Here is a 13,210-nt window from a genome sequence, read left to right on the forward strand (position 1 = left end):
TACACACACAGACAGACCTTTCCATGCCATAGACCAAATCCATCGATAGTTTTTGAAGCTAGCACAAAGTCTCTGGGTTTACAAACACTGAGTAGCTAAAGGGAAACAGAGTGTTTCTCTGGCTCTGACTAAAACGAAGGCCACTGTTACGGACTGATGCTTGTGTCCCTCCCAAATTCCTCTGTGGAAGCCCTAACCCCTAATGGAATGGGATTAGAAGTGGGGTCTTTGGGAAGTGATCAGGTTCAGCGGAGGTCATGAAGGTGGAACCCCCGTGATGGGATTGGTGTCCTTATAGGAAAAGAGACTGAGCGCTCATGCCTGCGCCCTCTGTCACTGTCTCTCGTGAAGTGCACACACCAAAGAAGGCTGTCTGAGGACAGAACCCAGAAGACGGCCCTCACCAAGAACCAGAGTCTGCTGGCACCCTGACCTCAGACTCCCAGCCTCTGGGACTGTGAGAAATCAATGTGTTACTTTAGCCAACAGAATAGCCAGCTGAGACAGCTGCTGATGTTACTTAGCAAACAAGCAGGGACAGACAGAGGAAACCCTGCATCCTCTGCCCTCCAGGCCATGCTCCATAGTGAGAGAGGTACCCTGACCCCTGTTTTTGATGGCACAGTTCTGGCTCCCGTGGGACTGTGAATCAGGGTGGTGCTGCACTCTCATCTCCAGCCTCCTGTCCTATGCTGCGGCCCTCCCCAGCTCCACGAAGTGCTCTTGTCCATGCGGTCATATCCTCTAGAGCTGTCTCTCCCAGGAATCCTGCCTGACCCAAGTCATCCTCCTTCCCTGATGTGACCCCATCCCTCACGCCTCTGAACTCTGCCATACTGGCTTACACACATTTCCATTGTTCTCTAAGATAGGTGTTATGACATTTTTCAGATAATGTCCCAGAACCCAGTATGCTGCAGTAAAGAACATTCTCTGAGGGTTTGCTGTATTCTTGATGCCCAATAAAGTTCAGCTTTATTGTATATTTTTTGTTTTTTGAGTCAGGGTCTCACTCTGCTGCCCAGGGCTGGAGTGCAGTGGTATAATCATAGCTCACTGCAGCCTCGAACTCCTAGGCTCAAGCGATCCTCCTGCCTCAGCCTCCTGGGTAACTGGGACTATAGGTGCACACCACCGTGTCTGCTAATTGGTTTTCTTTCTTTCTCTCTTTCTTTTTTTTTTTTTATTGAGATGGATCCTCGTTCCGTTGCCGAGGCTGGAGTGCAGTGGCACAATCTTGGCTCACTGCAATCTCGGCCTCCTGGGTTTAAGCAATCGTCTTGCCTCAGCCTCCCATGTAGCTGGGATTACAGGCACATACCACCATGTCCAGCTAATTTTTGTATTTTTAGCACAGACGGGGTTTTACCATGTTAGCCAGGCTGGTCCCAAACTTCTGACCTCAAGTGATCCACCTGCCTTGGCCTTCCAAAGTGCTGGGATTACAGGCGTGAGCCACCAGGCCCAGCCTTTTTTTTTTTTTTTTTTTTTTTTAAGTAGAGACAAGGTCTCACTATGTTTCCCATGTTGGTCTTGAACTCCTGGGCTCAAGCGAACCTGTGGCCTCAGCCTCCCAAAGTGTTGGGATTACAGGCGTGAGCCAATGCACCTGGCTTATTGTGCCTTTTTTTGTGCTCTGAGAATGAGATCCTGTTCATTATTTATTTTATGACTTAAGATGATTCCTGGCCCAGCGTGGTGGCTCATGCCTGTAATCCTAGCACTCTGGGAGGCTGAGGCAGGTGGATCACCTGAGGTCAGGAGTTCGAGACCAGGCTGGCCAACATGGTGAAACCTGTCTCTACTAAAAAAAATTACAAAAATTGGCTGGGCTTGGTGGCGGGCACCTATAATCCCAGCTAACTGGGAGGCTGAGGCAGAAGAATCACTTGAACGCAGGGGACAGAAGTTGCAGTGAGCTGAGATTGTGCCACTGCACTCCAGCCTGGGTGACAGAGTGAGACTCTGTCTAAAAAAAAAAAAAAAAAAAAAAAGATGTTTCCCAGTTGACAACACTACTTTGAGGCTTTTTTCCCCTGATCAATAACTGATTCAAAAAGACAACTGAGCAAGTTATTCACTAGCCAAATGGGATGAATCACAAGTTAACTAGTGACCTACTATCCAACCCATTTAAAATGGCTGGTCCAATCTCCACCAAAGTGGTTGGGGCCCCTTGCACAGAGATTTTTGGGAAACTCATCATGAAAGAGAGGTCTTACACTCCAACTTCCGAGCTCTGTAATGGGAAATCATTCTTCATCTAGAATAGCTTTGAAAAAAAAGTCCAAGATTCTTTTCTTCTTCCTTGGTCACTGAGGTAACAGGGTTGGGACCTAGGGCAGCCCTAGAAGAAGGCCCTGGGCAGACTTGCCTTGCTGCTTCTTAGCCTTTTCTGACTTGAGAATTCCTTCTGTTATAATACAAAATTTCAGGGTTCCATTTGGGAATTAAAAAAAAAACTGGTCTAAAATTTTTGGGGGGATGCAGTGTATAAAAAGCAAGAACTGCAAATGAAAAACAGTTAATTCGATTTCAATATGCTACTATGTAAAAATTTCAATTGTTTATGACCTGGCGTTTATAATTCTTGAATTTTTCTTTAGAAAACATCGGTTGGTTTACTTTTATAGTTTTCAGATTTGTTTTGAAATAAAGAGGCAAGAGGAAAAGTTCCAGGTTTCTGTTTACAAGTTCCTCTCTGCAAGAAACACATTGTAGATGTGGACCACTTTTATTCTAAATAAATAAAAAGCCAAAATGAGTTTAAATTATCACAATATTTTCACGTTTAAAAATGCTTTTTGAAGTACCAGAAACACGTTGATGTGTTCTGGGGAAATTTTAATTCCATAAAGACAATGCAAGAATCCCAAGCACAGGGCCCATTTGCTGGATGGAAATGAGGAGCCCTGTGTTCATAAAGCAGTAAAAAACCTTTCTGTTTTCATCTAGGGTCTCTCTCTCAAGCTGTCATGCTGGTTATTATTTGCTACTTAATGTTGTGCTCCCTCGGGCACAGGGACACCCCATCGCCACCGCCCTGCCGGCCAGTGTAGCCCCTCACAGGCACCCAGGGCACTATCCTGTGACTTGAGCTCAGGACTCACACCAGACTCGGGCTCTGCCCATCCCTGTGCCAGGGCCCCTGTTGGGAGTAGAGAGGACAGTGATCATGGGTGAGATGAGGATGGGCAGGCCAAGCAGAACCCAGGCATCCTGGCTCAGGGAGCGGGTGGCTGAGAGAGCTCATGGCAGGAAGGTGGGAAGGGGCAGGAGGCGGGATTGCGTGTGGGCTGAGGCTCCAAGGTCCTGGTGTGTGTTCCGCTGTGCCGTGGAGCTTCATTTATAAAACACAATTCAAAGGTAAAAAGACCCTAAGCATTTCAAGATGGTGCCACAGAGCATTAAACCTCAAGCACTGGGTCCCATGCGACTGTCCTGGTGGCACACCATAGAGCCAATCCTGCATAAATCTGAGAAAGATCACGGAAAGGTAAAATTGCAGAAATGTTGCTACTTTTATGTTTCTCATCTACCTGTTGCATTTCGACCCATCATTTCCTATGCTGCCTCTCTTAAACCAGAGGTTCTTCGGAGGCACACGCTTGACACAGTGTGACTACAAAACAGCAAGGGAGTGATAAGTCAGCAGCACAGCTGCCTGCTAGACGCCATGCTCAGAGGGGCAAGGAACCTCATACAATTGCTGTCATTTGGGAGGGCTGAGGACTCAGAGACAAGGGATGGGGTGTTTGACCTCTCAAGCCCTCTGTGGTTGGCCGATTCCACAGAGAGCTGTAGGAATTAGCAAAGCAATAGGGGCTGGCTTTCATTTGCTAATTAAGAGATATCCAAAAATGATAATGATGTCCCCACTGTGCAATTGCAGGACTTTCTCCACACCAAGCTGTCTGAATAGCAGGCCATTAGCAGGCAGAACAAACAATTCCACTTAACTCAGGATGTAGCATTTACCTGTATATCATGAAATCTCATGGCACCTCTCATGAAAAGAGACCCTTACCTCATTTGCTGTGTTGTGTGTCCCAACGATACGGATGAAGGAGGCAGGCTGCCTTTCAAAAGTTACTGACTGCCAGGACCTGTGAGAGGAAACAACCATTTGCCTGATTAGATGGTGCAGTTAACTCTCTGGTAGTGTGGCCGATGGAGTCATGTCCACTGAGGAGGGAGGGCTTCCTGTCCTCGGAGACCTGCACTATAGGAGGGGCAGGCAGCTGGGCTGCACCTAATGTATGGCTGAGAGAGGCAGGACATACACAGTGTCCCTATTCAGGAGCTTACAATCCCATCACAGAAGGCACTCCTCCCCATCTGTGAATGTCACTTACGCTTCTTACAAAGCCCTCCATAAACAAGCACAAAGGGCAGACCAAGCTCATTACAACAAGGGGTGGGGGGAGAGGGGAGGGATGGCACTGGGAGATATACCTAATGTTAGGTGACAAATTGATGGGTGCAGCACACCAGCATGGCACATGTATGCATATGTGACAGGCCTGCACGTTGTGCACATGTATCCTAGAACTTGGAGTATAATAATAATAAAAAAAAGTGCGGACAAATAGATGTAATCACAGTGGCAGGAGTTCATAAATACATTTCCCCATCTATAAAATGGGGCCATGACAGGGCCTACCCCAGGGCTGTTGGCAGAATGACGTCAGTCACTCATCAGATGCGCAGCCGAGGGGGAGCAGTTACTCAGCACGGCAGGCTTCTGGGAGGAGGAGAGTTTTGAAGAGGGCAGGGATGCAGGAGGGCTGCAGAGTTCCAGCACTTGGGTTGGGGCAGTGGGGGTCCTGCACCACCCTCTGACCCCACCATGTGAGTGATGGCACATGGGAGTTGTGGCAAGTTCTCCACAGGCCTCTACCCCCTTCTTTCCTGCTTCCAAAACGCTGCCCCCGACACCGTCTATTCTTAAGACTGGCCTGACTCTGTCTGGGTGGTTTCAAAAGCATCCCCGATATTTTCAAGGCAATTCCTCATTGATCAGCATGGGCCAGGCCAGCTCATTTAAGACTCAGCAGAGCAGGCCCTGAACAGACCCTGAGAGGAGGAGTTCTGCTCTTGGCTGAACGCTCAGCAGCTCATCAGAATGCACTGGAGGAGTGCATGGCACCCACGACTGTAAACTCCAATAATATTTTCTGTAATAAATGTGAGGAGTTCACAGTTGCTGCCATCCCTCCTCCGCTCTCACAGTGGAAATGCCAGCTGCTGGGAAGCTGTTTCCTGTAATTGTCTAATTACCAAGTAATGTTAGCAAAGAAAATATATATGTATTTGCAGTTTGTTTTTCCCCCTTTGGTTTCAGGTGTTCCATCTTCCCTCTCACTATGAACCTCCCACTGACACTGATTCACTGCCGCCCGGACACCAGTCCCCTTAAGGTCATTAAAAAGTCATTACCATCTTGTGTGTAAAGTCTGTGCCCCTGAAACCAGTGTTCTGGAAACAAAGAAAAATCACTGTCTCCATAAAAATGCTCTTATTCACACATGAAGGTGACGCCATCTGACCATGCCCAGGGCTTGTGCTGGTGGCCTATTTTCTCGGTGGGCGACTGCTGTCCTCCCAGACCCCCAGCTCTCTTGGGGGGTTTGCTAGACGGGATGCAGCCCGTGGGCCGGCGGCAGGGGGGCCTGCAAGGCCCTGTGGGGTTTCCACAGGCCTAGCTGTCTCTTGCGAGCCAAGCAGTGGAACTGACCACACACTCATGTCCTTCCTCCAGCAGGTGAGGGGAAGTGAAGGGAGCAGCCCCTGGCCAAGGTTCACACTGTTTGGGACATCAGAGTCCCATCCCTGTCCCTAAAGGAAGCTAAGAGTACACTAAAGCTGGCCCACTGGCTGCTTCTCAGGCCATGCCTCCAGAAAGAGAAAAAGAAATAGGATGAGTGACAGTAGCTGGTGACAGCTATTAGGTTCAAGTCAGTTTCACAAAAAGGACTGGCTTGGGGAGGCGGCGGGAGTGGAAGAAACTGAGCAAAGATTTTGTTCTTTTCAGCCTTCTAGCTCGATGCCTGTCAAATATCCAAGTGATTCTGGACAGTTGGAAGCTCTTAGTCCTCAACAACATGCGTGTGGCTCTGAGAGTGAAGGCAGGCCCAGAATCACGGCCCTGTGGTCCCACGCACTCCTCCCTCCACGATGTAGAGGAGGTTTGAGGAGCCCAGGCAGTGAGGTCTCGCTGGGAGCCGTCCTGGGCAGAGCCGGCCTGAACCTGGGTCTCCCTCCCCTATCTCCCTTGCTGCTCCTCTTGCCTCCACTCTCCTCTCCCTACATCAGGCTTAGGGCTCTGGGCTCTGGGCTCTGGCCCCACTGCCCTTGCTTCTGCATGGGGAGGCAGGAGAGGCAGGGGAGGCAGGGCTGGCAGGGCAGCAGTCTGAGCGGGAGGGAACTTTGAGGAGTAAGAAGATCAGAAGGTCTCAATTCAATACCAATCTTCCATTACACTGCATTAACATCTAATCACACTGGACTTCAGCCTGAGAGTTGAATATATGATTTCATTTTCAGCAGAGCCGGATAGCAATTCTAAACCAAATTATCAGTAGTAAGGGAAGTTGGTTAGGACAAGGAAATGAGCATCTGTCTCCCCCCATCAGATTCCATTTCCCCTGAACTTTTTCAGAATAACTTGCCATGTTGCTTGAAGGGGAAATGACAAGGTGGCACCAGAGTGGTCACCACATTTGCAATCACTGTGAAACCTCAAAGGAGCTGCCTTGGCTGAGATTTCACAGGGCCAGAAAACCACCAGCATTGTTTAGTCAGTGCAAAAGCTTGACTGCCATGTTTATTGGGCTTTACTGATAGCTGCATAAATATTCCAACTCCCCAGGTACCCAGAATCTCTTCTCTAGTAGGCAAAACTTCCAGGAAAGGCAACAGACTGCTAGAGGCATGGCAGCCCACCCAGTTCAGAGCCAGGGCTGGGCGCTGAGAGGAAGGTGTTTGAACAGGAGCAGTGAATTGTTAAAAAATAAATATGGTCTTAATAAAAACAAAAAAGCTTAATAAGAACAAAAAAACCCACGCAGGAGTGACGTCCCAACCCCATACTGGCTCTGACTGGATGAACCGTTACCCTCTCCGGAATGCTGACAGAAATAACACCGGTCACCTGCTCACAGAAACGCATCTAGAATGAGGTCCCAATTATGTCCAATTTAAATATGTATCTATACACATAGGTATTATTTTTAAATTTTTAATTATTTTTTATTTAATAAAAATGTTAAACTTATTTACTTTTGAAATTATTTTTTGTTTATTCTTTCCCATGCACACATGTGCAGAACTATACACATATGTATTAAAACATAGATGTCTATAAGAATGTTTGCCAAAATGTTGGTCCAGATTTTAGCTTTGGATGGAAGAATTTCAAGAGCCATTTAGTTTACTTTGGTGCTTTTCTGTACTGTTTGAACTTGGTAGAATGTCTAATACACATAAGCATTAAACAGAGTACCTATCTTGCCTATTGTCCAAGGATCTAATAATACAGATCACACGGCCTGGAGCCAGTGAGAATGCCAGCACCGTATTACTGCGCCAAGTGTTCCAGTGGAGAGGGTCATGGGTGACGGCCAAGACAGCAGGCTTTACTCCTGGTCTTTTGGGACTAGGGGCAATGTGGCACAGGGGTGGAGAGCATGGGCTCTGTACCCTGGCTGCCGGTGTTTGAATCTTTATTTTGTGCTTTTAACAGCTCTAGGACCTTAAGCAAGTTGCTTAGCCTCTCTAGGCTGCAGTCTCTTCATCTGTAAAATGGGAATAATAGGAATAACTACCTAAATTATTTTGGTAAAGATTAAATACATTAACAAATATAAAACATCTAGAAAAGTACTGGCATATATTAAATACTACAAAAATTAGTTGATAGTGTTATTACCACTATAATTACATTCAGCCAGTGAGATACAGTGTTCCTGGGCCTCATCTGTGAGCTGTCAAGTTTGACAGTACATGATTCGATGATTACCACAGAGGTTCTTGGGACACCCAAGGTGACTCGCATCAGCACCCATGTCTTGGAGGCAGACAAGCAGCTGGGCTTTGGAAGAATTAAATAAGTATGTTTTGTATACATTCTTGTGCATGGCACCTGCTGGGTGTTATGGAGGACACGTGCAAGATGTAGTGCCCCTTCCTTAAAAAGTGTGTAATCTCACCAGGGAGATGAGCTCTCCCCTTCCACAAACTCATTAGACAACAATGCAAACAGTACAGTGGTCCCAACTTATAAACAGGTGATGTTCCAAAACTTGCCTTGTAGTTGGTTGTTTGATGCTTGGAAACAATTTTTCCATAGAAATAAAGCTATAAATTTTGAGAGGGTGCCCAGACCCACCCACAAAACTCAATTTAACCCATAATGAAGCTAAAATACTATGTATATGTGAAAGAGGAAAAAAAGAGATATTGTTGCCAGAGTAGTAATTAAGCAAGCCAGAAAAACAAGGGATTTAAAACAATCTTTCTAAAGCTGCTGCTTGAGGAATGAGGATTAAATTCTGTAATGCAAATGAAATCATGGGGATGTAGCTGGAACATGGTAGGCGGTCTGTTAATAAGGAAAGTTAAAATAACGGGCCAGGTTTGTCATCCTAAAAGACTTCCCCATCCACAGACCACTGTCTGGTTTACAAAGTGCCTTAGAGTCGTGATCTATCTCATTTGGTTCCCAACACAATCTTTTGGGTAGGCAGCCAGGCAATCTGAATCCCATTTCAGAGGCGAGGAAACTGAGGCAAAGAGAAGAGAAGTAATCTGTGTGACATCCTAGAGCTGTCAGGATAGAGTCAGCAATAGAAGCCAGATTTAATGACTGTGAGCTTAGTTTCTTTCCACCAAAGGGCAAGATGAAGACCTTTCAAATAATTTAGAGGCCAAGGCACTGACTAGTCACTGTCCCCTGGGTTTTATTTTCCTGGCTCCCAGAATATTATTGACACCTCATTTACGTGTCTGTGTCATGACTCCGGGGCCAGAACCATATGGATCATACACACGAGTGGATCATAAGGTGGCCTCAGGTAAGTGACCATCCGCTAAAGTCTCCGTTTCCCGTGTGAAGTAGGGGTGATAACAGTACTTACCATTTGGGGTTGTGAGGACTCAAGGAGAAAGCACAAAGAGCATGGCATGTGGTGAAAGCAAATTAACTGTTGGCTATTACTCTCACATCTTTACATTCACACATATGGCAAACTGGAAAGAAAAGAGGCTCAGCAGGTGCTCTATGAAAAGATCAGTATGGAAAAAGATCTAAAACAGAAGGCTTGCTCAAAAGCAAGTTAGAGGACAATATGTACAATATGGGATTACACACACTAAACTGTATGCATGACTCAGGAAAACATACAGGTCTGTAAAATAGTGTGAAATATTCTGGAAGGATAGATGCTAAATTCTTGACAGTGATTGTTCGCTGAGGAGAGGGCGAGGACTGAGACTGCTGATGGGGAACAAAGGAGATTTCAGCATTAACTAGAATGTTTCATTTCTTTGATTAAAATAAAAAAGACTTGAAGTATATGCAAAAAATATTAAATAGGGTCAATTCTGGGGATAAGTATGTGAGCAAATGTTATATTATTTTTATTCTCTTATGGATTTTAAACAGTTCTTGAAATAAATAAAAAGACAGAAGACGAGAAAGGGATTACAACAATGTCTGTGTTCAGGTGGGCAGGAATTTGCTGGAGATGGAATTAGCTAAACTACAAATATAAAAATTAGGGGGGGAAGTGGAGTTGGTCCTGCAGTAGTAGTGTGGATCTGGCAGGTGGTGCTGCTGGCTCCAGCCAGCTGTGTCACCATCAGAAAGAAGCAGAGGACAGGAGAGCCACCGGATGGGAGGAATGTACGGTCGCCATCAGCAAGGGAGGGTTTGCGTGAGTGGCTCTGGATGATAAGGACACTGCACAGGCCCATAAGTGACGAGAGAAAGGGTGACTGTAGTGCTCAGCAGAGAGCAGCTCTCTGTCCTGAGCCTTGTTTTGCCTTCTCTGAGGATTCAGGATCCTGTGGCAAGGGTGAGGGTGCCTAGTCTTCTTGAATCTGGAAAACTATGTGACTCTACTGCACATACTATAAAGAGAAAGCACATATCCGAACTTTTCTGCAGCAGACCTGTTGAACATTGGGGAGACAGAGACAGGAAAGTATTTGGCTAGGGCCAGACTGGCAAGTAAACACAGCAAACTCAACACATGGCACAGAATGCATTCTTTCCACTAAAATGGCACTAAAGAAATATATGTTTCCCATCAAATATATGTGTTATATATTAATTAATTAATACATGCAGACACATGCATGACCACAAAACAAAGAGGAAGAATGAGGAGGTGTGACTGTCTCTCTGCATCGGCACCTGAGAGAGGAAGGCACACAGAAAGCAAGTGGAATCACACCACAGAACCCTAGAAAGGCTCAGATCCTCAAGTCACCAGCTACCTTTGAAGGTGGAGGTGTGCAGGGGGCTGAACCAGGAAGACTGGTTGAAAGAAGGAAAAAGGAGCAGGTGCACTCCTCAAATCCCTTCCCCTCCTTCCTGCATAGTGGGGACAACCATCCCTTCACCTTGACAGGAGACACACATTTCCCTCTGGAGACCATGAACAGAGAAGATCTGAACTCCGGGGACCTAGGCACAGCAGAGGGTAGAATCCTGTAGCAGCTGAGAGCGAAGGAGTTACATGGAAGTCATATCCCGGATGGTGAGACCCCCCAGTTCCCTTCCCTCCCTTGGCTGTCAGGCCACCGTGATACAGTCTTAAACCCCAGGCAGGAGACTGGAGAGTCCCTTTCGGGAGCCGCTGACTGGCCCAAGAGGAAAGAGCTACAGATACTGAACGACCTTCCCTCTCTCTGTCCCTCTCTCCTTTCTTCCATAAATATTGATCAAGTCCTTACTATGGAATAAGCCCATTTTTAGACCCTGAGGATATAGCATACAACAAAGTTCCTGCCCTCCAAGAGCTTATGTTCTAATGGGAAGGAGACAGAAAAAAAACAAATTTATCAGCGTTAAAAAGGGGCTATGGAGAAACACAAAACAGTGTTAAGTAGACTTGGAGGAACACATTGCTTTAGTTAACATATTTAGGGAAGGTCTCTTGGGTAAGGTGACAAATGAGCTAACACCTACACAACTGGATGACACGGCCATGCAGATCTGAAAGGGCATCCCAGTGAGAAGGCACAGAAAGCACCAGTGTGCTGGGCAGGGGTATCCTAGTGAAACATCTAATCCCTGCCTGATAACCCTCAGTGAAGCCCACAAACCCATCCATATACTAGAAGCTTCCAGCCAGCTTTCACAATGCCTAACATTTAAAGGGGAATGGGGGCAAGAAAAGCCTGGGCTGCTGCCCCTAAACTGTAGGCAGGGGTGACCATGGGCTACCATCCTCGAGGCTTGGGGTGGAGGCACAAACAAAGCTCTATTTTAGGGCCTGCCTCTACAGACTGCACACTGTCCTGGAGCCCAGCGAAGCCGGACCTGAGGTCAGGAGAAGCACGGCCTGCTGTCCTCAGGGCTTAGATGTGCACAGGCTATGCACTCAGGGCTGAGGGGCAACCAAGGTGCTGGCTACCACAGCAGGGGCTGAGGTATGAGCACCACGGGCATTTCCCACCTGCAGGCCTAGGCTACTGTCACTGAAGGTGGCACTGCCCTCTCCAGAGAAACAAATGAAAATGAAAACAAAATAGACCAAAACCTGTGGGACACTGCAAAAGCAGTACTCAGAGGGAAGTTTACAGATTTAAGCCCCTATATCCAAAAGTAGAACGGTTTCAAATAAACAATATAACAATGTACCTCAAGAAACTAGAAAAGGAAGAACAAATCAAACTCCTAAATTAGCAGGAGGAAAGAAACAATAAAGATCAGAGCAGAATTAAATGAAATAGAGACTACATAAAAATACAAAGGATCAATGAAATGGAAAATTGGTTCTTAGAAAAGATAAACAAAATTGATAAACTGCTAGCTAGACTAACCAAGAAGAGAGAAGACCCAAATTAACAAAATTAGAAGTGAAAAAGGAAACATTACAACTGATGCCACCAAAATACAAAAGATCATCAGAGACTATTCTGAACAACTATATGCTAACAAACTAGAAAACCTAGAAGAAATGGATAAACTCCTGGAAACATGCAATCTATCAAGATTGAATCAGGAAGAAATAGAAAACCTGAACAGATCAATAATGAGTAGTGAAATGGAATCCATAACAAAAAGTCTCCCAACAAAGAAAAGCTCAGGACCTGATGGATTCACTGACAAATTCTACCAAACATATAAAGAGGAACTAATACCAATCCTCTTCAAACTATTCTAAAAAATTGGGTGGCACATGCCTGTAATGCCAGCTACTTGGGAGGCTGAGGCAGGAGAACTGCTTGAGTCTGGGAGTTTGCGATTGCAGTGAGCTATGATTGTGCCATGACATGCCAGCCTGGGCAACAGAGCAAGACCCTGTCTCTAAAAAAAATAAAGTAAAAATAAAAAAAAATCCCAAAACCAAAGAGGAGGGAATACTCCTTAACTCATTCTGCAAGACCAGCATTACCCTGACACCAAAACCTGACAAGAACAAAACAACAAAAGAAAACTACAGGCCAATATCCTCAATGAACACAGACACAAAACTTCCCAAAAAAATACTAGCAAACCAAATTTAACAGAGCATCAAAAAGAGAGTACACCATGATCAAGTGGGATCTAACCCAGGGATGCAAGGATGGTTTAACAGACACAAATCAATAAACGTGATACATTAGATCAACAAAATCGAGGACAAAAACCATATGATCATTTCAATAGACACAGAAAAGGCATTTAATAAAATTCAACATCCCTTCATAATAAGAAGTCTCAACAAACTAGCCATATAAGGATATACCTCAAAATAATAAAAGCCATCTATGACAAACCCATAGCTAACATCGTACTGAATGGGGAAAAGTTGAAATTCTTTTCTGTAAGAACTGGAACAAGACACGGATGCCCACTCTCACCACTCCTATTCAACATAGTACTAGAAGTCATAGGCAGGGCAATCAAGCAAGAGAAAGAAATAAAAGGCATCCAAATTGGAAAAGAGGATGTCAAATTGTTCCTTTTTGCAGATGACATCTTATATTCAGAAAGACC

General features: G+C 45.6%; 1 protein-coding gene across 5 annotated transcripts in view; it reads right to left on the bottom strand.

Moving 5' to 3' along the window:
- Positions 1 to 13,210, bottom strand: part of BTBD9 (BTB domain containing 9) — a 482,019-nt gene that overhangs the window by 20,000 nt on the left and 448,809 nt on the right. For all 5 annotated transcript variants that reach the window (XM_019029706.4, XM_063707576.1, XM_055390323.2 and 2 more), the window contains exon 10: positions 4,028 to 4,106. In XM_019029706.4, coding sequence (XP_018885251.2) covers positions 4,028 to 4,106 — 79 coding nt within the window. The remainder of the gene's footprint in view (positions 1 to 4,027; positions 4,107 to 13,210) is intronic.

Source organism: Gorilla gorilla, chromosome 5, assembly GCF_029281585.2.
Source record: "Gorilla gorilla gorilla isolate KB3781 chromosome 5, NHGRI_mGorGor1-v2.1_pri, whole genome shotgun sequence".
NCBI lineage: Eukaryota > Metazoa > Chordata > Mammalia > Primates > Hominidae > Gorilla > Gorilla gorilla.